Source organism: Scardinius erythrophthalmus, assembly GCF_964197995.2.
Source record: "Scardinius erythrophthalmus genome assembly, chromosome: 2".
In the NCBI taxonomy this organism is placed as follows: domain Eukaryota; kingdom Metazoa; phylum Chordata; class Actinopteri; order Cypriniformes; family Leuciscidae; genus Scardinius; species Scardinius erythrophthalmus.
Genome location: NC_138222.1, coordinates 9,020,018 through 9,044,595, shown reverse-complemented (window position 1 = coordinate 9,044,595; position 24,578 = coordinate 9,020,018). Strand labels below are relative to the sequence as shown.

At 39.9% G+C, this 24,578-nt stretch overlaps 1 protein-coding gene and 1 long non-coding RNA gene across 2 annotated transcripts; one reads left to right on the top strand and one right to left on the bottom strand.

Annotated features, from left to right (window-relative positions):
* Positions 1–2,580: 2,580 nt before the first annotated feature.
* Positions 2,581–9,092, top strand: LOC308686871 (uncharacterized protein; the record flags this gene model as incomplete). The annotated part of the gene is made up of 4 exons (XM_081358941.1): positions 2,581–2,857; positions 4,840–5,458; positions 8,197–8,283; positions 8,381–9,092. The coding sequence occupies 4 exons, from the start codon at positions 2,581–2,583 to the stop codon at positions 8,508–8,510; spliced, it is 1,113 nt and encodes a 370-aa protein (XP_081215067.1). The 3' UTR covers positions 8,511–9,092.
* Positions 9,093–9,576: 484 nt separating this feature from the next.
* On the bottom strand, positions 9,577–11,698 carry LOC308685040. Its single transcript, XR_014029413.1, has 4 exons — positions 11,623–11,698; positions 11,093–11,160; positions 10,566–10,640; positions 9,577–10,475 (listed from the first exon to the last, which is right to left on the bottom strand). It is a non-coding gene; the product is annotated as an uncharacterized lncRNA (long non-coding RNA).
* Positions 11,699–24,578: the final 12,880 nt, after the last annotated feature.

Genomic DNA, 24,578 nt, shown 5'->3' with positions numbered 1-24,578 from the left:
GACAAACTTCAAAATAACACAAAGAAAAACTATATTTTAGGTAACGTGAAACAAGTTTTTGTTTGTCAAATACACAAAGGTAGTGGATTATGTTGTCTAATCACCCCTCATGATTGTGCATTAAATATAAAAATAAGAAAAGAATATATGTAAATGTACAAGGAGGATGTCCATATGTTGAAGTCCATTGTGCTGAAGTGTAAAGTATATTCGCATATGACACAAAAAGTGCAAAACAATAGTTGCATTAAATTTGTATGTATTTGTATGTATTCTATTTTAAACACCTTTTAGATTTTTGCTGTTAAAAATACTAATTAATTAGAAAACATATATATGTGGTCATAAAACGTGGTAACACTTTATTTTACAGTGTCCTTGTTACATGTAGTTACTATACCAATACCTATAAATTAAGCATAACTACATGCAACTAACCCTAAAACTAACCCTAACCCTATAGTAAGAGCACAGTTACTTCAAATTACTCAGTACTTAAATAATGTGCAATTACACTGTAAAAATAATGAGTAACCGAAAATCATTTTAGATGATTTTAGAGTTTCACGAATCCTGATCATTTTGGGTCCCACTGCATTTGGTTATTTATTAACATCAAGATACAGCAAGACTAATGTAGTAGAACAATGTCCAAATGACATTGTCACACAATAACCATCAGCGTTTTCTGCACTGTGACCATTGACCTTGCAATCCCTGTTAATCTCTCATCTAAGGGTATTCGCATGGATATTTTACTTAAACATTCTTTCTCTGTGTGTTCACAATAGCTTGCAGCAGTTACTGTAGCTCTGAAGAGCATAATAGCTCTGAAGACTAAATAGACAGAGGTAAGTTGTTTAACCGGACCTCCTCACAGACGATTATCTACACTTTTCTCTTCCTGAGGTGTTTGAAATTGTTTCAAGAAGTAAGTGAGTCCAGGTCCCCTTATATACTGATGATAAGTAGACGTCGACTATCTGCTTTCAGTCGTATAACACTCATTTGTGTTCAACTGCATCTGGATGTTAGCAACTAAAGTCTATGAGGTGGATTATGGAGTCAAAGGGTTAGAAAGAAATGTAATCATTTTAAAATAATACTCAAGTTTTCAAATTTTCCCAACGCCATTAATCTGTGGTTATTGCCTAAGTAAGCCAGGAAAGAGTCAACAAACACTTTTTCTGGTCTTTCTCAGTTTCCTTTCAGTCAAGTTACCATGACTGCACAGTTTTGAATACGTAAGAGCTCAACTAATCTCCTAAATCTCTTCTCATAAAACAGATTAGTTAAAGTTTGTGGGAAAAGTCAACCATTTCAAGTGGAGAACCTCAATAGCATGTTTACAAAGTCAAGAAATGTGATTCTTTTTTATAAACAGTGTATAAATAAGCAAAACTCAAACAGCATGATATTGAAGTCACTTCAGTTGTATACAGTATTTCCACTTCCGATCTAATGTTATGGAGCCTAGCAGAGTCTAAATCTTGTAACGCAAAAAAATGATTTTCTTCCTTTTTGTGTAGTTTTCCATTACAAATGTCAAAAATTCTTAAATCAAGAAACATTTATTGGAGAAGTAAAATTACTTAAGGTAAAATCCGACAGATATTTGTTCTTGTTTTAAGCATCAATAGCATCAATATTTCAGCAAACAAGAAAAGTCATTTTACTTCTCAAGTAAATGTATCTTTATTTAAGAATGTTTAGATATTTGTAAGACAAAAATACAGAGTAAAATTTGTAAAATTTAAACTATTTATGAATCAACAACTACTTGTAAAAAAACAGTCCAATGTACCATGTTAAGATAACAGAATTTTCTATATTGATTCTTCACATGTGATTAACTGTTGCATACATTTTTTGAAATGTCCGTATAAAATGAATGAAAAGGGTAATGGTAATTTGCAGCCAAGATATTATCAATTTTTCTACAGTTTTTTAAGATCATTCTCAGGAATCTCAGAAAATGGCGCCATTTGTACCAGAAACTCAATCAAAGTTATCAGTCAGTCTAAATTTATATTCTATTTTCTGCAAATAATTAAATTGTAATCCATCCATGTGTTTTTAAAAGTACCAGCCATGAAAATAAGCAATAATGATGTCTATTGCTAACTTATTACCCACAATTTTCAAAATGAATCTCAAGGTTATAATGAAGAGCTTGCACTTGATACTTTGTTTGTGCCAAGAACGCAAAGGTTAATGAACATAGATTAGACGAGCACTATCCGCTTACATTGAGAAAGAGCAACTAGTTGAAAAGAGCCCTTGATTCAAGTGAAAGGAACTGAAGCCTCAAAACCAAAACAAGCCTGTTCACTTTCCGGCACTTCCACGAAAACTAAGAGCACAATGCCTGTCAAATGGAGTGTGACATTCCTGGGTTTTCTGTGGGAAAGCGGTAATTGCTTTTTTCAGTGTTTGGCTGTTGGTTTCATGGGCTTTGAATCCCACCCTCTAATGAGTGAGCGAGTTTCTGTTGTCCACACTGTTCCCTGACCGAGCTGTGTCGGAGAATCAGGGTTCGGCTTTCTTCTGTGAATCTGGCAGCTCTTTTTTTTTTGCAGAATGAGGTTTTCCGCATCGTTTTTATGCTTCCTAATTGGTCTTTTAGGACTAGGAGGGATTCGCAGTTTGGTGTTCATGGAAGATGAGGGGGAGGAACCGGAGGATAGAGACCTGAGCAAAGCTATTTTGGAGATGCTGCACATAAATAAACTGTCGGCACCTCAGCAAGCAAAGCCACACCCCTACATGAAGCACGTTTACCAGTCCTTGGACACACAGGAAAGAGACCCGAGTGGGGCAGATGGAACTCTTGTACAGAGCTTCCGGAGCATTGAAGGTAAGTATATGTTTTTATTCAAAGTAAACAATTTAAATATTAAAATTAAAACCATGTAGGAAGACACATCATGGCCAAATTCCAGGATGACAATGTTAAGATTCAACAGGCTCAAATTGTGAAAGAATGGTTGGGAGGAGCATGAAGAATCATTTTCACTCATGAATTGGCACCTCTGAGTCCAGACCTTAAATTCATTGAAAGTCTTTGGGATGTGCTGGAGGAGACTTTACAGAGTGCTGGACTCTTGCATTGTCAATACAAGATCTTGACCAAAAATTAATGCATCTCTTGATTGAAATAAATGTTGATGTTACTTCCATCAAAGATGCATACATTTTTGGTCAAGATCCCTTCAAAATTCCATTCATAATGAGTGCTATAGTTGTTTTCATTGATGTGTCTGTACATATCTGTTTAACATTTTTTCGGATCAGGTAATCCAAGCTGGTGTGAGTGGAGGCGGGGACTAATTTGCATATTAATGATCCACGTATAAACCTTCTTTTATGAGCCAGAGAAACAAGCACATAGCCATCTTTAGAATTTTGTCTTTGAAATTCTATTTTTGCGGTAGCTCTGTATATTTCTATGGCATTGCTGTCGAAGAGTAATTAGCTGGTGAAGTGGATTTACTTATTGTAGAGTTGACGAAAGTTATCATGTTTGAAGCAGGTGTCATAACAAATGCCAGTGACCGGGAAGATTTTAAAACGAGCGGTAAATAGGCTGTGGAAATACAAACGAGCGCAGGCCAGAAAAGGGGCGGGGCGGGGCTACATAAGGTCTTATAGATGCTACTAAATGAAGCATATAGAATTACATTTAAAGGGATAGTTCACTTTGAAATTAAATTTTGGTATGTTTTAGCTTACCTCAAGGGCATCCAAGATGTAGGTGTCTTTTTTTCCGCAGTAGTTTCAATTTTGATATTTTTAGGTCAAACCGTTCTTGTCTGTCAGTCATATAATGCAGGTCTATGGTCACTGTCTCAAAGAGCATGCACAGAGTCCAAATTAAAACAATTCCCCATCGTCCAAATTAAACAATTCCCCATCGTAAGTACACATTGATGGCCTAAGACACGAAACGAGCGGTTTGTGTGAGAAAACGAACAGTATTTATATAGTTTTTACCTCTTGTAACACAGCCACGTCCAAGTGATCTGAGGGAGCGAGCGCATCCTGGTGTGTGACGTGTGCGCAGACTGGTGCATAGATATATACACTAGATGTCGCCTTGGCTACGGCAGTTCATTGGAACGAATGTCTTTAATGCGACATCTAGTGTATATATACTATGCACCAGTCTGCGCACACGTCACACACCAGGATGCACGCGCGCCCTCAGATCACTTGGACGTGGCTGTGTATAAGAGGTAAAAACGATATAAATACTGTTTGTTTTCTCACACAAACCGCTCGTTTCGTGTCTTAGGCCATCAATGTGTACTTACGATGGGGAATTGTTTCATTTGGACGATGGCGAATTGTTTTAATTTGGACTCTGTGCATGCTCTTTGAGACAGTGACCATAGACCTGCATTATATGACTGACAGACAAGAACGGTTTGACCTAAAAATATCAAAATTGAAACTACTGCGGAAAAAAAGACACCTACATCTTGGATGCCCTTGAGGTAAGCTAAAACATACCAAAATTTAATTTCAAAGTGAACTATCCCTTTAAGGCATTAAGAAATGATTGTCAAAGGAAACAATGTTTGAATATGTCATTGTGATTATCAAAAATTAGTTTTAAGGGATAAAATTATTGACTGCAAGGGGGATGTTACCATTTTTTTCACTGTAGTTGTATTTTTTACACTTCTCTGAAGAGATGTTGATGCATAAAAAGATTTGATAACCTTTGAAGTTATATAAATACAACTAAATAAATATTATAAAAAAAGGTATAAAATGAATTCTGCTTAATTTTCACCCCAAAGACCCTTAAAAGATGTTTTTTTTTTTTCAAACAAGATTCAAAGTACGGCACTCCAGGATGGATCTGGTTCAACATGTCCCAGCTGAGTCCCTTCATGAGGGTTGCAGAGCTGGTCCTGCTGAGGAAGACTCTTCATCACAAGCCGCTTAGTGTGACGGTCACAGTCCATAGTCTTTCACCAGGAAGAGATAACCTGAGCATTAGTGGCCCTCTTGTGGAGCACTTATTGAGTCTGGACCGGGTTCCTCCGACAGGCTATGACGTTTTTGACGTGACAGCTGCAATAAGCCAGCCACAGAGCCACTCAGATATCCTGGGCTTCCAGCTTCGCTTTGGGGATGAGAGCGGCAGCCTGGTTCTCCACGAAGCCCTCACACAGAGCCTTTACTGCTTGAATGGCAGCTCTCTTCGCCAGCCGCTTTTAGTGGTCTACAGGAGCAAATCAATGGAGCTAAAGCAGAGGGCTTCAGGAGTGAGTTCAGAACACAGGCAGAGCTGCATGGTCAGCTCAGAATATGAGAGACAGCAATTACATTTGAGACATGGGAGACATGTAGCTGCATGCAAGCTGTATGTACATCATGTCAACCTTCATACGAGCAAGTTGAGTCAATGGATACTGCAGCCATCCAGTTTCAACATAAGTATTTGTAGGTATGAGCCTGTCTGTGTGTAATATATCACTACATGAATAAGGGGGCTTGACAATATGTAAAAGTTTAAGAATGTGCCATTCAAAACACGAATCGATTACAGTACTAACTAGATATACTGATAGTGTGCGATTTCCCTTGTGAAAAATACACCTAACCATATAGAATGTGCACTTGTAGTGTACTTTAAATATTAAAGGTATATTTTTAGCGCAATTTTCCACCGGACAAAATTGCGATTGTTAACTCATGATTTCTGTTCTGTCTGTGCGCACCAATCTTGCACTTCTATCTACTCCTCAACCAGACCACCTAGAGACTTCGGGTTTTCGGCATTATGTTAAGGAAGGTCTAATCTCGGGAACGCACAAAAAAAATCCAGGAAAAGATTTAATATCTCTTAGTGTTGTGATCCCATGACGTCAGAAAATTGCGCTAAAACACTCACTGAGTTTTTATTACTTGTTTTTTTAAACTGTATTTGCAGATAAAATAATAAATGAAATAAAAGGCCACTTAGCAAGTTATGTTACCTTGTCATACCAGTTCCCTTGAGCTAAGTGTTAAAGACTTTTAAAAAGTGTACATTGTAATAATGTCAACAATATGTACACTTATTTTAATGTGTTGACTAACATACTAAAGCACATGAAAAGTAATTGGTCATAATTTTATCTGTAGTGTGTTATTCGATATATTACGTTTAAAGTTGATATATTTTAAATTAAATAGGAACTTCATCATTACAAATATTTTTAAATATACAAGTTTCAATAGAAATGACATTAAAGTATATTTTAGTTTGCCATAAATTCTTGTCAGTACGTTCAGCAGTGCACATTTCAAAGACAATAGAATTATAAAATTTACATATAAACTAACTATATACTTAAAGGGTTAGTTCACACAAATGAAATTAACAATTACTCACTCTCATGTCGTTTCAGATACTTTAGTTCATCTTCGAAACACAAATGAATATTTTAACTAAAAGACAGTTAAAAGCTGAGAGATTTCTGTCCCTCCATTGACAATTCATGCAACTACCACTTTGTAAAAAGTTCATAAAGGGATTGTAAATATAATCCATATGAATTGAGCGGTTTAATCCAAATTTTCTGACGAGACTCGATCACTTTATATGATGAACAGATTGAATAGGCTTATTAAACATCGATCAGTGGACAGAAGCTCAAACGAAACTGCTTGCAAAGTGAGAACAAATCTCATTGTTTTTTAAGAAGCTTTTTAAGCTTCGATTGCCGAGTTCACGCGCGTGATCATAGGTACTAAACCTATGCGCGTGAACTCAGCAATCGACTACTTTGGACTTCACCCGAAAACAGGACGTAAACAAAGGTATTTGCGCTGGCTTAAATAACATCATTTTTATACATTTCTTTCACATCTACTGCAGTCAGATCCACTCGTGTTCACTCAGAAGGAATCACTCACATTTTCTGTGCACTTGTATGACACATCAAGGATGTTAAGAGGCAAAAAGCAGGTTTAGTACTTGCCCTATTGAAGTCAACAGGGTGCAGATTTTAAAAATAGAATAACTCGGTGTAGGCAACACCGATTTTTGTCGTTGTTCTCTGTATTGACAGCACTCCAAATGTACAAAAAAATGAGCTCAATGTTAAAATTGACCGGAGTTCTCCTTTAACATGAGAATGAACCTCATTGGTTCTCGCATATCTGATGTGCACGTTGATGAATGTTTATATGTGAATAAAAGCCTAAATTAAAACTGTTCATCATATAAAGTGATCGTGTCTCTTCAGACAATTTGGACTAAACCGTTTTACGATCTTTTTATGAACTTTTTGAAGTATCTGTCAATGGGACATAAATCACTCAGATTTCATTAAAAATATCTTCATCTGTGTTTCAAAGATTAACAAAAGTCTTATGTGTTTGGAACTACATGAGGGTGAGTAAATGTTGACAGAATTTTCTTTTTTGGGTGAACTATCCCTTTAAGTCCTGCTTAAGTGGGTAAAAAAAAATGAGTTCAACTAATTGCATTTAGGTTAATATAAATGTAGGCTATACTACAGCTACTACAGCCTAATACATTTTCGTTCAAATGTAAATAACTATATTAAATTTAGTTGCTGAAAATATTATTTCACCAAAATGACAGTAGTTCAGCTGTTAAAAGTAAAGCATTAACGAGCGACTTCTTTAAACAGCAATGTAGTTCGGCCAAACGCTAACGTTACATCGCTGTTTTAATAGCTGAGAGAATATTTAAACGCTCACCTAAAAGGTCAGGACAGTCCGGTTCTTTCTGGTCAGACAGCTGATTCTAAACATGTAAATATGTAGGCCGGAAAGTCTGATTATTCCTAGTAAATCGGTTGGCTGTAAATGTAACTTGTGGCCTTGGAAAGTCCAATTCGTTCTAATGAATCAGGTTCTCTGAATCAATCGGTTCATTTAGGCCTAAATACGATTCACCGAATCAAATCTCTGTATAATATATCGACTCAGTTATACTGTAAAGATGTTTTATTGTATGTAGTACGTGTTAATGTTTAAAAACGCTTGTTTAACTATTTCAGTTTTGTATCAAACACTTTCAAAGTAGCTTCCCAAGTTCCTCAACACTGGTTTGGATACAGCCCTAATGTTGTGCATAATAATTTATTGCATTAGCCTATATGTAGGCTATTCATTATATGTGATAGAAAGAACCAAATAATTATGTCCTTCTGTCTGTTTCCTTTTTAGAGGTATCTGTTTGAAAGAAATGTCTGCGTCACCCATGCCTGTTCAGAGACAAAGAAAACGCCACAGAGAAAATGATTTACTTCAAAGGTGCATTCAGTCTCCTATGCAGCTTTTTATAGTTCTGCATGACAATTGTGAGTCTAACACAGGTATGACCTTAAAACTGTCTTCATATATTTTATAGATCAAACTGCACTCCACAAGGACTGTCATCTCTCATCGTGATGTACAACAGTGACACTGCGGACATTATTATAAAGGAGCTAAAGGATATCAGAGCAGAGAGATGTGTGTGCCAGCCAACTGCTCAATGAAAAGGACTGCAAAAATAATCAAACTGCAGTATGTGAAGTATTTGCGAGCATGACAGTTGTAGGAAGAAGTAGCCTATGTGAACCCTTGGATTATGCATTTCTGCATTTGTCATATTTTATCTAATCAATATTCTTAGGATGTCTGGTGTGAATCTTGAGCTCATGCCAAAGCATCTGGGTTCACATACTTGTTTTCTGGAACTGTATTTATGTCTTTAAAAGAAAACAAAGTAGCCTATATTTAGTTTTTTGAGAACTTACTTGAGAACATTGCAGGTGCACTTTTGGCCACATGATGTCATAAGAGAGCAAGAAAACGTTACTTTCAATATTCATGGAGCATCAATGTTCACCTATGTTGAAGTGTTTCATCTCTATCAATGAGTAATTCTAAAAATGAAAAAATAGGAGAGAAAAAAAGATGCACCAGAGGTGTTTCAACTAAGTTGTATATGCATATGAGGAACTGTTTAATTCTTTGAATTTGAGACCATGTTTGCTGTTTGGCCTTTTGAAACCTCCTATTCTTATTTAGGACGATATCTTAAAGAAAGAATGTGAAAAATAAACAATCTGTTCTGCAAAACAATTTCCTTGCTGTTCCAGTGATTCCGTTGTCATGACATTTCGGGTCCTCCCTCGAAATCGGGTCTCCATATCAGATTCAGAATCAAAATGAGCTTTATTTACCAAGTATGTTTACACACACAAGGAATTAGTCTTGGTGACAGGAGCTGCAGTGCAGAAGAAAGTACAGACATAGTGCAGACATTGTTTCAATATTCTGTGTACACTGTAAAAATAAAAGGTGCCTTGAGGAACCTTTTGGGGTGCTTCACTTCGCCACACCGGCGGAACCGTCTGTAGATCCTCTAGGCACCCTTTAAAAAGGGCCGGTTCTCTGAGGAACCACACAGGTTTCCTGAGGAACTCTTATATTAGGCACTGTGTGGAACCACTTTGGGTGCCTCCAGGAACCAAATTTCATTTTTTTTTTAATATTTAATTTCATGTTGTTACTATGGTTACCTTTGACATCTATTATAATAAACAAATTGAACCAAATACAAAATAAGAACTGTTTATTACATATTTGATATTCATTCTTATACATACACTTCCATGCACACGGGGAAAAAAGCTAACTACAGATTAATATCAATGAATACACACAAAAAATAGTATAATACATAAGCAACATGAATAATCAACCATGTATATACAATAGATAAACAAGAAAAGACATCTCAACAAAATGCATGGAAACACATATGTTCCACGAAATAAATCAATGTAAAAAATTACATTTGAACTAATTAAAAATGTCCATCATACTTAACTTTAAAACATTTGTGTTTCAGTCCGATGGTTAATCTGACATCACTGTTTCCAAGTCCAAAAGCTCTATCAGATGCCAAAAACAAACAACAGTGCTAATATACACTCATTGTGCTGTAACCTTTATCTCTATACTGAAATCTCTGATGGTTAGTTATTCAGCTATTTTGAATCATAAAATGTTGAAGTCCGGGATGCCGTTAGACTGGAGACTGTAATGTACACTATGGCTTTTGAAAAGCTTAAATGTGCGACTTGAATCAACAGTGTTCATAAATGGTTGTTGAGTATTCTCATGAAACAAGATAGAGGAAGTAGAGGCTTCGACCCGGAAACAGAGTTAAGGTGCAGTAAAATGATCTGTTGTTCTGTGAATGTTCACTGGTGAATTCCAGTCATTTCAATAAGAATCCACACGATCAGCAATTTCGTTTGTGGTCAAAAATGTCACTATGGGACCAAGTTGGTGTGAGGTACTTAAAGAGTTAGAAAAGTGAAAAGGTACAGCATCGTTTTCCATTTGTTTTTCTTCTTTTCTGGTGGATGGTCCAGGCACTTCAATGATTTTCAGGTCTACAGGAGGATTTTTATTCTTGATCAAACTTGTATTTCAGCTTACTGAGATCCCTGCAAAGTACAAAATTTGCTGTTAGTAATGTTATTAAAGTGATAGTTGTGAAATTTAAATAATTTCCTCAGCCTTGTGACATTCCAAACCTGTTTGACTTTCTGTCTGTGGAACCCAAAAGCAGATCTCAGGCATAATGCAACCCCTGTCACCGTTCGCTTTCACTGCATGAAACACAAGCAGAAAACAATTGTGTAAATCATTCATGAAACCATTTTTATGCACACTTGTCTAGTTCAATTCAATGCAACAATTTATGTAAAAATGGTTAAGCTCCAAAAATGTCCCAGAAAAGATCCTAAAAATAATCAATGAGTTCACAACTCATGTGTTATGGGTTGTGTTGCAAGTCTTCTGAAGCCTAATTGCTTTTTCCTATTTTTTTATTTTATTTTTTTTTTGTCGAAAAAGACTAAACTTGAAGTTATAATTCAGAGTTAAAATGTCTATAGCATTTTTTGTGAATCAAACCTGTGATATTATTTTTCTGAGTAACATGAATGAGATTTGAGAGCATGAGGGAAGATTTTCAGAGAGTAACTGATTAAAAAACACAAGTACACAGTCAAACAATACAATTTCACACAGATAAAGTTCATAGTAATAAAGTACTTGCATGTGGTGCAGGTCAATGTTGCCACTGAAATGTTCAGATTATTTTAGAAATGTAGCCTAATGGTTGTTCTGGGGAAACAAAAGAACAAGCTGATTATTCACAACATAATATTTATTGACCAGTAAATGGAGAGAGAATGAGGGCACCTGTAGTAAGTAAAGTTAACGTTAGGCTAAACAAAAACAGAGCAAACTATAACCTGTTTTTGTTATTCATAACAAGCGCCAAGAATCAGAGAATTTTCTAAAGTAGTTAGGCTATATCAGCAATTTGAAGACACAGTTGTACAAAATATGTTGAATTGAATGACTAAATCAATCTAAGACAATAAGTCAATCATTTCCATTTGTTCATTAGATCAACGTAGTTAGCATCGCGGCTAAAACCTTCATACCAGATACTGTGCAATAAACGAGTGGTAAACACTGTAAAAACGTAGTAATGTATAATAAATTTAGTTTATATATATGCGTGTTTAAATATATAGTGAGTAGACTCTGTATTTATATTTATTTGGCGAGTTTACAAACCTTGTAATGGAGAGCCGAACAAACGGTGGAAGCTTTGATGAGAGGAGCCGTTACTTTCAAAACGATGACGTCGATCAGCTGAGCTTTGTTGCGCGCGAGCAGCGCGAGCATCACTGAAGCGACGACAGCAGAGGAATAGCAGCAGTTTCGTGACAGAATAATACTTTTCTCCTCCTGCTTCTTCTTCTTCATATAATATTATTATTATTTAGTGTTGTTGTTTAAGGTTTAAATGACTTAATAAAATAGGCCTATACTAAATATTTGTAAGCTACCCAAGTGAAAAAGAATAGGTTACTGTTAAATGTATTAAAAATGCATTAAAGTATATTTGTATTGTAGGTCTACTAAAAACACACTCAAGTACATTTTTAATACATTTAATAGTACATCTTTTTCACCTGGGTATGTATACTGAATCAAACTAACTTGCCTATAATAATAATAAAAATGCATTAAAGTATATTTGTATTGTAGGTCTACAAAAAACACACTCAAGTACATTTTTAATACATTTAATAGTACGTCTTTTTCACCTGGGTATGTATACTGAATCAAACTTATTATTAAGTAGCCTATAATAATAATAATAATAGGATAATAATAATAATAATAGAATAATAATCTAATTCGGGCCTCACTGAACCATTGAGTTCCTCCAGATGCTGGCTTTAACATAAGAGATCTTCCAGGAACCACTTAAATGTTAAAAGATCTTCCAATAACCCTTTTATCGCATTTAAGTTCCTCTATTTTCCCCCAAAGCACTTCGAGGTCTCATGGTAATGAAAAGGTGACTCCAGAACCTCTGAAGTAAATACAAAGTGCTTAAAGGATCCCATAAGTTCCAGCAAGAACCTCAAAGATTGTCAATGCTCCTCCAGTAACCCTACTATAGGAAAAAGAGCTTTGAGGCACCAAAATTACATTTTGAAGTTCCTTGAGTATCCAACAGGATACTTGAGGCTCCTTTAGTTTTTACAGTGTATGATCATGAAAGAAACAGGCTCCCATATGGGCAGTATTTCAGATACATGTATTTAAAATACGTATTTGAAATACAATATACTATTTTGTATTTTAAAGCCTTTGGAAAAAATCAAATGTAATTTGTATTTAAATACATTTAAGATGACTATTTTTGTATTTTCATGATTTTTGAATTTTTGCATTTCATAGTTCATCCCATGAACTCTCAACTAGCTTGTCAAATGTGTTTAAAGCATTACTGCATGTTAGGGCTGGGTGATATAACTCTACATATCATAGCTAACGATGATATTAAGTGTGAATTGATGGAACTTTTTCTAAATCGTTTACATAGATAAGATGGGTCTATTTGTGGGGTAAGCTAATTTATCCGTGCAGCTTTTAGTGGGGAGGAATTATTGGAACGCTGGAGTGGAAAAACAAACACTGATGAATGATACACCACAAAAATCTTCAGCTTTAAGTTTTATTGAACATAAAAAATAATAATAAAAAAGGGGTAAATAGTGTCAAATGAATCTAAATTAATTCTAATTTTAAATTTAAGATACACTTTCTAATTTCAATAAACTTATAGAAACAAATAAACTTTACATAAAATAAACATAAAATTACTTAAAAAGCATTGGACTACCTGCAACTACAACAACAACAACAACAACAACAACAAAAAACCTCAAAAGAGTTTGAAATTCAGTTTATGCTGTGGAATCAAAACTGATATTGAGAATTGTGAAACCATGATATTGTTACTGTGAAGTAAAACTGAGATTTTGGTCATATCGCCCATCCATATTCTTTGCGACATAGCAGAAAAGGTTCCCACAGTTTTACATACAGTATGAATTTTTCAATAGTGTTCACCACAAGTAATAGACTACATTGTAACCAGAAATAAGTACATAAATGGCTGCTATTTTGCACAAGTTTATTTGTAATTGCCAGAAAGAAAGAAAGAAAGAATGATAGAGAGGGCAGAGATGAGGTTAGGAATGAAAAGTCAGTAGGCCTGTGTAGTTGTGACCTATACCTGCACTGGATGGCCAATTGCACATGTATTTTGTGTATTTTCAAAATACTGTATTTATATTTAAATACATTTTTTCACACAGTATTTTGTATTTGTATTTCCACACAGTATTTTGTATTTGTATTTTAAATATATTTGCATGTATTTATGCCCATCTCTGCGCATACTCCCATGAACTCTCAATTCTTTATATTGTGTCTCTCTCCCTCTTCACTGGTTTGTTTTGTGTATGTACTTTGTGGTGTTTTCTGGTTTGTGCTCTTGAAAATATCCTTGCGCTAACGCTTTTTTTTTTTTTTTTTGTTATCCTATTCCCAGTATCAGATTATCCTTGTTGCTATTTTGTTTTGCTTAGCTTTAGCTCTTGTGCTTTATAATCTAGTTTGACTTCTCTCTTGTTTTAGAATTTTATTTTTAGTTATTTTCTTCAGTTCTTATTTTCCCTGTCAGGTGGAAGTATTGCTTCTCTTTAGCAACTCCAGTTCTTAGATCTTAGTTTTTTTACATTATGTATTCATTATATGTGATAGAAAGAACCAAATAATGATGTCTTTCCGTCTGTTGCCTTTTTAGAGGTATCTGTTTGAAAGAATTAGTTTGCTTTTTTATATATTTATTTCTCTACTTTTTCTTTCTCTAGTCATTGATCTTATCAGTTTAGTGTTGTTCTCTTTATTGTTGCTATATCTTGTCCGTCTTGTCTTGAGTCTCGTCTTGTGTGTTCCTGCTCTGTATCCCGAGTTCCCTGGCCACTGACTCTTAACTGCCTGGCAGCCTGACTGGTGCAGCTATCTAACCTCTGTCAAGCCTCTGGTTCTGTGAGCCTCTACCTGGTGGCAAGACTGGTGCTACATCTGAGATCTACATCAAGCTACGTGTTACTTGTGTTCCTGCCAGGTCTTTCCTTCAGAGCTGCCTCTATAGCACTCACGTTATCGTCATCTTACTGACGGTCTCAGTGGTCATCTATCCTGCCTGTCGTCTGCCCTGCCACTTCCGGAAAGTCAACACCAAGTTCTTTGCTCATTCTCAAATGTTTTCTGTTTCTTCTCAGGATTTGTCCACTTCCCATCTTAATTTCATACAATCTTTGCTCCACTGGGCTATTGCCTTTGGCCACCATTGTGTCTGTCCTGTCAGCGGCTGAACTCTCACTTTGTCCTTGTAGTGCAGCTCTTTGAGATCTTAGGCTGGACTGTCATAGTATTGAGCCTGTCTCAACTGTCTATTCTTGTAGTTGCCTGATTTGTTGGATATCAGTCCTGAAAACTCACACATTGGAGGTAGAGTTTTAGTTTGTCGACCCATCAGTGCCCTTGCTGGGCTGCTATCCTGTTGTATTCTGGTGATCGAATATTGCTATAGGTAAGGATCCACCCCAGCTCTTTTGGCTTTAGCCATATAAGCCTTTTTACACTTTTTACAGCTGACTCCACTTTTCCATTACTGTGTGGGTATCCCCAATTAAGACGTTTTGTGTGTAAAGTTCCAGGTTTTGCTGAATTTCTTGAATTGATCAGATGAATACTGGGGGCCATTGTCTGAAAACACCATGTCTGGAATTCCATACCTTGCTAAATGCGCTTTTAATTTGCATTTGATTGTTTTTGACTGTGTGTTTTCCAAGTGATCCACATCCCAAAAGTTGGTCAGATAGTCCACTGTGACCATGTAATCCCGGTCATTGAACTGGAATAAGTCTGTTCCAATTTTTTCCCAGGGACGAGTTGGTCCCTGTTTCTACCCATCTCAACACCCTGGAGTATCACTTTTTTCAACGACTGGAGTTTTATGTCTAATTCTGTGTCTAACCCATGCCTATTGAGATTTAAAAAAAAAAAGTGTTTACCATTATTGTGCCCCTCTATTACTGGTATCATTAATCACTTTTTATCAACTGGTCAGGTTCCTTCGGCCCTTAAGTTAGCTGCCATCACACCAGTCCTTAAAAAGACTGGTTATGATGTCGAGGATTTGTCTAACTATAGGCCTATTGCCCATCTGCCTTTTCTGGCTAAAATCTTAGAACGAGTTGTAGTTGGCTAGCTACAGCAATACCTGTCCTTAAACAATCTCCAGAACCATTCATAGTACTGAGACTGCCCTCTTCCGGGTCACAAATGATCTTCTCATTTCTGCTGATATGGGTGCCTGTAGTATCTTAGTATTGTTAGACATCACTGCTGCTTTTGACAAAATCTCATGCTGTCTTTCTTGAAAGATTGTGTGTATGGCTAGGAATCTCTGGTACTGCATTTGAATGGTTTACATCTTATCTCACTAATCGATTTCAGTTTGTGTCTCTGGGGAAAAACAAATATGTACCAACACTAGTTCAGCAGGGTGTCCCACAAGGGTCTGTGTTTGGTCCCATCTTATTTAGCATTTATATGTTGCCTTTGGGTGACATAATTCGTAAATTTGGGTTAGGGTTTCATTGTTATGCTGACAATACGCAGATATATATCAGCATGCACCCTAATCCAAACCTTGCAGTTACAGCTCTTACCACCTGCTTGGATGAGATAAAAGCCTGGATGCATGACAATGTTCTTAAACTCAACGAATCAAAAACAGCCAACGCCAGCCAAACAGTACGCCAACGGCTTTACTTAATCTTAACAGTTCTGGCAAGGACTTTGTTACTCCGTCCTCTCAAGTGCGCAACCTTGCCGTTATCTCTGACCCAGAACTGATGTTCGATGCCCATATTAAAATGGAATCGAAACTGAATTTTTCCATCTAAAAAATATTGCTAGACTACGACCTTTTCTATCGCTTTCTATTGCAGAAAGGCTTATTCATGCCTTTTATTACGTCGAGGCTTGATTATTGCAATGCACTCTATATGTTGGGATCCATCAAAAAATGACAATATATTCAAAATTCAGCAGCCTGGTTATTGACACATACAACTGCTCGTCAGCATATTTCCCCAGTACTCTATGACTTACATTGTCTGCCTATACAAGCACATATCAAATTCAAAACACTGGTTTTAACAAAAATGTTCATTTATATTGCCTATCCCCCTGTCACATGCCTGTCCTGTCTTGTGTAGCACATGTGGTGTTTGTGTTCCTGTCTCTGTTTTGACCCCACCCTCCTTGTTATCTCATTATTGGTTTCATTTGTCCCACCTGTTGTTCCCTCATTACCTGCCTGATTTGTCCCTTTTATAAGTTCCTTTGTGTTTGCAGTCTGTGTCGGATCGTTGTCTTGTACACGTCTCCTGTTCTCCCGTGACCCCTTTTGGTATGTTCGTTTTTGAAGTTGTTGTTTTGTATTTAGTTATGTTTTCCCCCTCGTGGGTTTTGTTTTGTGTTTAGTGTTTCTTTTGTAATAAATATCTTTTTCCCTTTGCATTTGAGTTCTCCCTTTGTTTTCTGTAATTTACGTGACAGAACGATCCGACCATGTCAAGGACTCAGCAAAGGGTCTCTTCCCCAGCCACTGAGCGGGAGAGGAGGCAAAGTTTTGAGGGGACCCGGTTGGTCATATTTCGCGGGACCCGTGGAGGCCGCAGTAGAGGAGGTGGGCGAGGGGAATTTCAAGACCACTCTCCACTCTGGCCCCTCCTCGACCCAGTTCCGGTGGTCCCAGTTCCGGTGGTTCCGAAACGGAGGAGGAGAGGAAAGAACCCCTCCGTGGCTATGTCGGTGGTCCCTGTTCCGGTGGTCCCTGTTCCAGCGATCCCGAGTCCAGTGGTCCCTGTTCCGGTGGTCCCTGTTCCGGTGGTCCCGAGTCTAGTGGCCCAACCCGAGACTGTTCACGTTCCGTCTGCCCAGTCAGAGACTGTTCAGGTCACATCTGCCCAGCCAGAGATGGTTCAAGCCACGTCTGCCCAGTCGGAGACAGATCGGGAGATGCCCATTCTCATGGCCGGGGGGGGCACTGATCGGCTATTTAGAGCGTTTAGCTCGGATCCTGGAGACGCCCTTCAAACCTTCAGTGTCTGTTCCTGAGCCGGAGCCAGTGTCTGTTCCTGAGCCGGAGCCAGTGTCTGTTCCTGAGCCGGAGCCAGTGTCTGTTCCTGAGCCGGAGCCAGTGTCTGTTCCTGAGCCGGAGGCAGTGTCTGTTCCTGAGCCGGAGCCAGTGTCTGTTCCTGAGCCGGAGCCAGTGTCTGTTCCTGAGCCAGTTCCTGAGCCCTCAGTGACCGCGACACTGGCCATTATGACCACAGCCATGTGGTGTGTGTGGGCTACGCACACACTTGGACCGGTGGTGTCTGTTCCTGGGCCGGTGGTGTCTGTTCCTGAACCGGTGGTGCCAGTTCCCGAGCCGGTGGTGCCAGTTCCAGTGCCCGAGCCGGTGGTGTCTGTTCCAGTGCCCGAGCCGGTGGTGCCAGTTCCAGTGCCTGAGCTAGTTCCAGTGCCCGAGCCGGTGGTGCCAGTTCCAGTGCCCGAGCCGGTGGTGGGAGTTCCAGTGCCCGAGCCGGTGGTGGGAGTTCCAGTGCCCGAGCCGGTGGTGGGAGTTCCAGTGCCCGAGCCGGTGGTGCCAGTTCCAGTGCCCGAGCCGGTGGTGCCAGTTCCAGTGCCCGAGCCGGTGGTGCCAGTTCCAGTGCCCGAGCCGGTGGTGCCAGTTCCAGTGCCCGAGCCGGCGGTGCCAGTTCCTGAGCCGGAGCCGTCTGTTCCTGAGTCCTCAGTGACCGCGACACTGGCCATTATGGCCACAGCCATGTGGTGTGTGTGGGCTACGCACACACTTGGACCGGTGGTGTCTGTTCCTGGGCCGGTGGTGTCTGTTCCTGGGCCGGTGGTGCCAGTTCCCGAGCCGGTGGTGCCAGTTCCAGTGCCCGAGCCGGTGGTGTCTGTTCCAGTGCCTGAGCCGGTGGTGCCAGTTCCAGTGCCCGAGCCAGTTCCAGTGCCCGAGCCGGTGGTGCCAGTTCCAGTGCCCGAGCCGGTGGTGCCAGTTCCAGTGCCCGAGCTGGTGGTGGGAGTTCCAGTGCCCGAGCCGGTGGTGCCAGTTCCAGTGCCCGAGCCGGTGGTGGGAGTTCCAGTGCCCGAGCCGGTGGTGCCAGTTCCAGTGCCCGAGCCGGTGGTGCCAGTTCCAGTGCCCGAGCCGGTGGTGCCAGTTCCAGTGCCCGAGCCGGTGGTGCCAGTTCCAGTGCCCGAGCCGTTGATGTCTGTTCCTGAGCCGGTGCCTGTTCCCTGGCCGCCCGATGGAAGGTCTCCGCCCTGGCCGCCCGAGGGAAGGTCTCCGCCCTGGCCGCCCGAGGGAAAGTCTCCGCCCAGGCCGCCCGAGGGAAAGTCTCCGCCCTGGCCGCCCGAGGGAAGGTCTCCACCCTGGCCGCCCGAGGGAAAGTCTCCGCCCTGGCCGCCCGAGGGAAGGTCTCCACCCTGGCCGCCCGAGGGAAGGTCTCCACCCTGGCCGCCCGAGGGAAGGTCTCCACCCTGGCCGCCCGAGGGAAGGTCTCCACCCTGGCCGCCCGAGGGAAGGTCTCCACCCTGGCCGCCCGAACTCTGTGGCCCGCCCTGGCCGCCCGAACTCTGTGGCCCGCCCTGGCCTCCCGAACTGTCCATTTCCCCTGCCCTACTCTGGTCTGTCCCTCCCGTCCCGCCCTGTTCTGTCCCTCCCGTCCCGCCCTGGTCTGTCTCTCCCGTCCCTAGTGGAGCGTCTGGTAGCCGCTCCTTAAGGAGGGGGTAATGTCACATGCCTGTCCTGTCTTGTGTAGCACATGTGGTGTTTGTGTTCCTGTCTCTGTTTTGACCCCACCCTCCTTGTTATCTCATTATTGGTTTCATTTGTCCCACCTGTTGTTCCCTCATTACCTGCCTGATTTGTCCCTTTTATAAGTTCCTTTGTGTTTGCAGTCTGTGTCGGATCGTTGTCTTGTACACGTCTCCTGTTCTCCCGTGACCCCTTTTGGTATGTTCGTTTTTGAAGTTGTTGTTTTGTATTTAGTTATGTTTTCCCCCTCGTGGGTTTTGTTTTGTGTTTAGTGTTTCTTTTGTAATAAATATCTTTTTCCCTTTGCATTTGAGTTCTCCCTTTGTTTTCTGTAATTTACGTGACACCCCCTGCCTATCTCTGCAGTTTAGTTACCTTTCATACTCCAGCTCGCTCTCTGCGCTATTCTAGGTCATGTATTCTTCAGCAACCTCGGTATAAATTAAAGTCTATGGGTGGTCGAGCATTTTCGGTCTCAGCACCACGCCTATGGAATGCTCTTCCATCGGGAATTAGAGACTCTCCAACGTTGGACTGTTTTAAGAATTCTTTAAAGACACAGCTTTTCAGCTGTTTATTGTAACTGAATGTCTGTTTTATTGTTGTTATTCTCTTTTTGTGTATTGTAGCGCTTTGAGTCTAAGAAAAGCACATTAGAAATAAAATGATTAATTCTGTTGATCTTTGTATTATCTGTAGTCTCTCCTTGGACACAGACAGATGTACACCATGTTGATAGACTACTTCTGACTCCACTTGGCCCCTGTCCTGTTCTCTGCTATCAGCCAGAAGCAGGTGTTTGCCTGGACAGTATTGAAGTCTCACTTGATACTACTGAAGATGCATAAGCAAGCATTGTAATCTCTTTGGTTCACTCAGAAGTGGTTTCGTCATTATAATCTCCAGCGTTTGTTTTCAGTCTTTACCGTCGTGTCCCACTACCACCATGTTTCAATATTCTGTGTATAGTATAATCATGAAAGAAACAGGCTCACATGTAATTCCATGAACTCTCAACTTTACTTCCCGATATTTCCTGCCACAATACACACAACACCCACAACACCTCAGGTGCCTCATACATGCATAATAAAGGTTTCATGCAACAACTTCACAATACACATACTGTCACAGACATGAAACATGCAAAGTATAAATAAAATATAACAATAATATAAGAAACAAAAAATGTAATGTGTTATATACAGTAGTAGAAATATATAGAAAAATATATGTATTTATATAGGCTATAGTTGTTTGAATGAATGTACAGATGTTATTTACAAGTGAAGAGTTTATGATACAATTTACAGATGTACAATTTTAAATGTTATGTACAAATGTACTGTTATGGTAGACCATGTGCAGTTACATTTTTCAGGATGAATATAGCCTGCGGGAAAAAAAACAGTTTTCGTGTCTGGCTGTTCTGATGGGACCAGCCAGAGGGCAATAGTTCAAAGAGTGGGCTGGGTATGTGGGGTCCAAAGTGAATTTCTTAGCCCTTTTTCTCACTCTGGAGGTGTAAAGATCATGGAGGTTGGGCAGGGGGGAACCAATTATCTTCTCAGCTGTCCTGACTGTCCTTTATAGTCTCCTGATGTCCTGTTTGTATAGTCCTGAACCATCAGTAGCTGATTTGATATCAGTTAATATAGGTCACTATATAGTGCATAATAAAACAAAATTAAAGTTTCTTTCATTTGATAAACTGTTAATTAATTAGCTTAATAATAATAATAATAATAGCCTAAGTGAATAATTGAACATCATTATATTGTTTTTGTAACTGAAATATTTGGACATTTAACACTTAATTTAAAACGTAATTACATTAAAAATGATTGTGAATAGATGTAGCAAGTACAAATGAGTGTATAAAGCTATCAGGCTAATCTTATCTGTATGCTATGCTAGTACATAAACTAACTAGTACAGACATTAATGGTCATTATAACAGTTCAAACAGCCTTTATAATAACATGATTTTTGTAGGAATTGTAAACAGGCGCTAAAGAGAGTGCCTATTAAAAGTTATTTGAGCCCTGGGGTCAAATGGGGTCTTGGGGTCCTAATGGAGACCTGATTTGTCACCACACCAGATTCACACACAAAGTTCTAGTGTAATTATAATTTAATTGTAATATTCACTTTAAACTGTATGTATACTGTGAGTAGAAGCCAAGTCTTCTATTTAAATTCCATCAGTTTTTTTATGGTCAGATAATATAATATAGGGTGAAATGCCCTAAAGTGGGACACTGCCTAATGTGGGACACCTAAGGTCTAGTGTTTGTTGGTCCCCCATAAATACAGTGGGGAGAACAAGTATTTGATACACTGCAGATTTTCCAGGTTTTCCTACCTACAAAGCATGTAGAGGTCTGTAAAAAAAATTTCATAGGTACACTTCAACTGTGAGAGACGGAATCTAAAACTTAGAAGCCCTCCTGTTCTCCACTCATTACCTGTATTAACTGCACCTGTTTGAACTCGGTACCTGTATAAAAGACCTGTCCACACATAGCCTGGCTAACGTCAGACCAAGTCTCATTTGGGAACCACATGTTCATTTTCTCGTATTTGAGGCGTTGCCCAGAGCCGTTTATTGGGCGCTATGAATGTCTATCAAATGCGCCTGTATGTAGCTCATAGCCAATCGCTTCAATTATACCAGATGACGTATGTAGAGTGACAGAAATTCGACGAGGAAAAAGACGATGGGTCAAAGATTTATTTGTACACAATGGCGTTTAGCGAATATTACCGTTTGTGCAAGATAAACATGAGGGTAGAAGGTAACGTCGAGTCTGATGCCATGTTGGATCCATAGATATAAACAAACTGCTTCGGTGTAGTCATCGTCTTGCTACTCCCTCCCCCTTCTGTGATTGGTTCCCTTTTTCAGGGGAAAATTTGGTCCATGGTGTCCAGACTGCCTAGCAGCGTGAATAAAATCACGCTGCGAGCAAGGCAGTATGGGGAAACCCAGGCTAGTCCACACACTCAGTCAAACAGACTCCAACCTCTCCACAATGGCCAAGACCAGAGAGCTGTGTAAGGACATCAGGGATAAAATCGTAGACCTGCACAAGACTGGGATGGGCTACGGGACAATAGGCAAGCAGCTTGGTGAGAAGGCAACAACTGTTGGCGCAATTATTAGAAAATGGAAGAAGTTCAAGATGAAGGTCAATCTCCCTCGGTCTGGGGCACCATGCAAGATCTCACCTCGTGGGGCATCAATGATCATGAGGAAGGCGAGGGATCAGCCCAGAACTACACGGCAGGGCCTGGTCAATGACCTGAAGAGAGCTGGGACCACAGTCTCAAAGAAAACCATTAGTAACACACTACGCCGTCATGGATTAAAATCCTGCAGCGCACACAAGGTCCCCCTGCTCAAGCCAGCGCATGTCCAGGCCCGTCTGAAGTTTGCCAATGACCATCTGGACGATCCAGAGAAGGAATGGGAGAAGGTCATGTGGTCTGATGAGACAGAAATAGAGCTTTTTGGTCTAAACTCCACTCGCCGTGTTTGGAGGAAGAAGAAGGATGAGTACAACCCCAAGAACACCATCCCAACCGTGAAGCATGGAGGTGGAAACATCATTCTTTGGGGATGCTTTTCTGCAAAGGGGACAGGACGACTGCACCGTATTGAGGGGAGGATGGATGGGGCCATGTATCGCGAGATCTTGGCCAACAACCTCCTTCCCTCAGTAAGAGCATTGAAGATGGGTCGTGGCTGGGTCTTCCAGCATGACAACGACCCGAAACACACAGCCAGAGCAACTAAGGAGTGGCTTCGTAAGAAGCATCTCAAGGTCCTGGAGTGGCCTAGCCAGTCTCCAGACCTGAACCCAATAGAAAATCTTTGGAGGGAGCTGAAAGTCCGTATTGCCCAGCGACAGCCCAGAAACCTGAAGGATCTGGAGAAGGTCTGTATGGAGGAGTGGGCCAAAATCCCTGCTGCAGTGTGTGCAAACCTGGTCAAGAACTACAGGAAACGTATGATCTCTGTAATTGCAAACAAAAGTATACCAAGTATTAAATTCTGCTTTTCTGATGTATCAAATACTTATGTCATGCAATAAAATGCAAATTAATTACTTAAAAATCATACAATGTGATTTTCTGGACTTTTGTTTTAGATTCCGTCACTCACAGTTGAAGAGTACCTATGATAAAAAATTACAGACTTCTGCATGCTTTGTAAGTGGGAAAACCCGCAAAATCGGCAGTGTATCAAATACTTGTTCTCCCCACTGTACATGAATGACAGTGAAACTATGGGTTAGCCAAAGCTGTGGTTTCATGTGATCAAAATCACATGACCTCTAAAATGTCCAGTCATATTCACCTTATTCCGCCCCGCCCACTTTTACTTCTGTCCAGTACTTCCGTTGTAAACCAACTTCCGGTTTAGCGGACCCTCATTCAATTTCGAGGAGAACTGCAGAGAAGTCTCACTGATAAAATGTCACATAAGATAAGCTAATTTGTGCCAAATGTGCTATGTACGTGTGTACCAACAGCACAGCAATGCACTGTTTCTCGGGGTAATTTTTAAACGACTTTTAGGTGTTTATATGACCCGTCTGCCTGTCTGATCGCAGCCCGGCCGATGTGTAGTGTTTAGCCTACATTAGCCACAAACATCTAATGTTGTAATGGTCTCACTACAGGACACATACACATGCTATACCTTGTTTGAAAGCTATGGTCCTCTAGAATTCAGTCGCTGGATTTATTTTACAGCCATTACTTGTGTTAAAGATCAAACCATAAGAAATTGCAGCTAGCAGTTAGCTAAGCTAACGTTACCCTCTTGTTCATCTAGTTGAGGCTCTACTTTCTTCCTACACCAGTTCGTTTTTTTCTCATCTGTTGGCTATACACTGCAAATGTATCTGGTGATTAAGCAAACAAACTGTGGTGTAATAATGTTTCAAACTTTACATGTAGTAGTGTTTGTGCACATCTTCATAAGTAATAGCTATTAGAAAGACACAGCTATTAAATAATTTGATTGTGGCATTGTTTCAAAAGCTTCAAGTGAAATGTACTTTAGTACATTGCAGCAGTTGCTAATAACCATAGGCCAACGCATTTGGCTATAATATTATAGTCTATCTACTTGTATCAAGACAGATAACAGATTGGACCAGGGCAAACAAAGCGCTAAGTAGCTAAACCAGGAAGTGAGATTACGCGGATGGCGCCACCCAGTGCTACTTCCGGAATAAGGTGAATATGAGGTTGG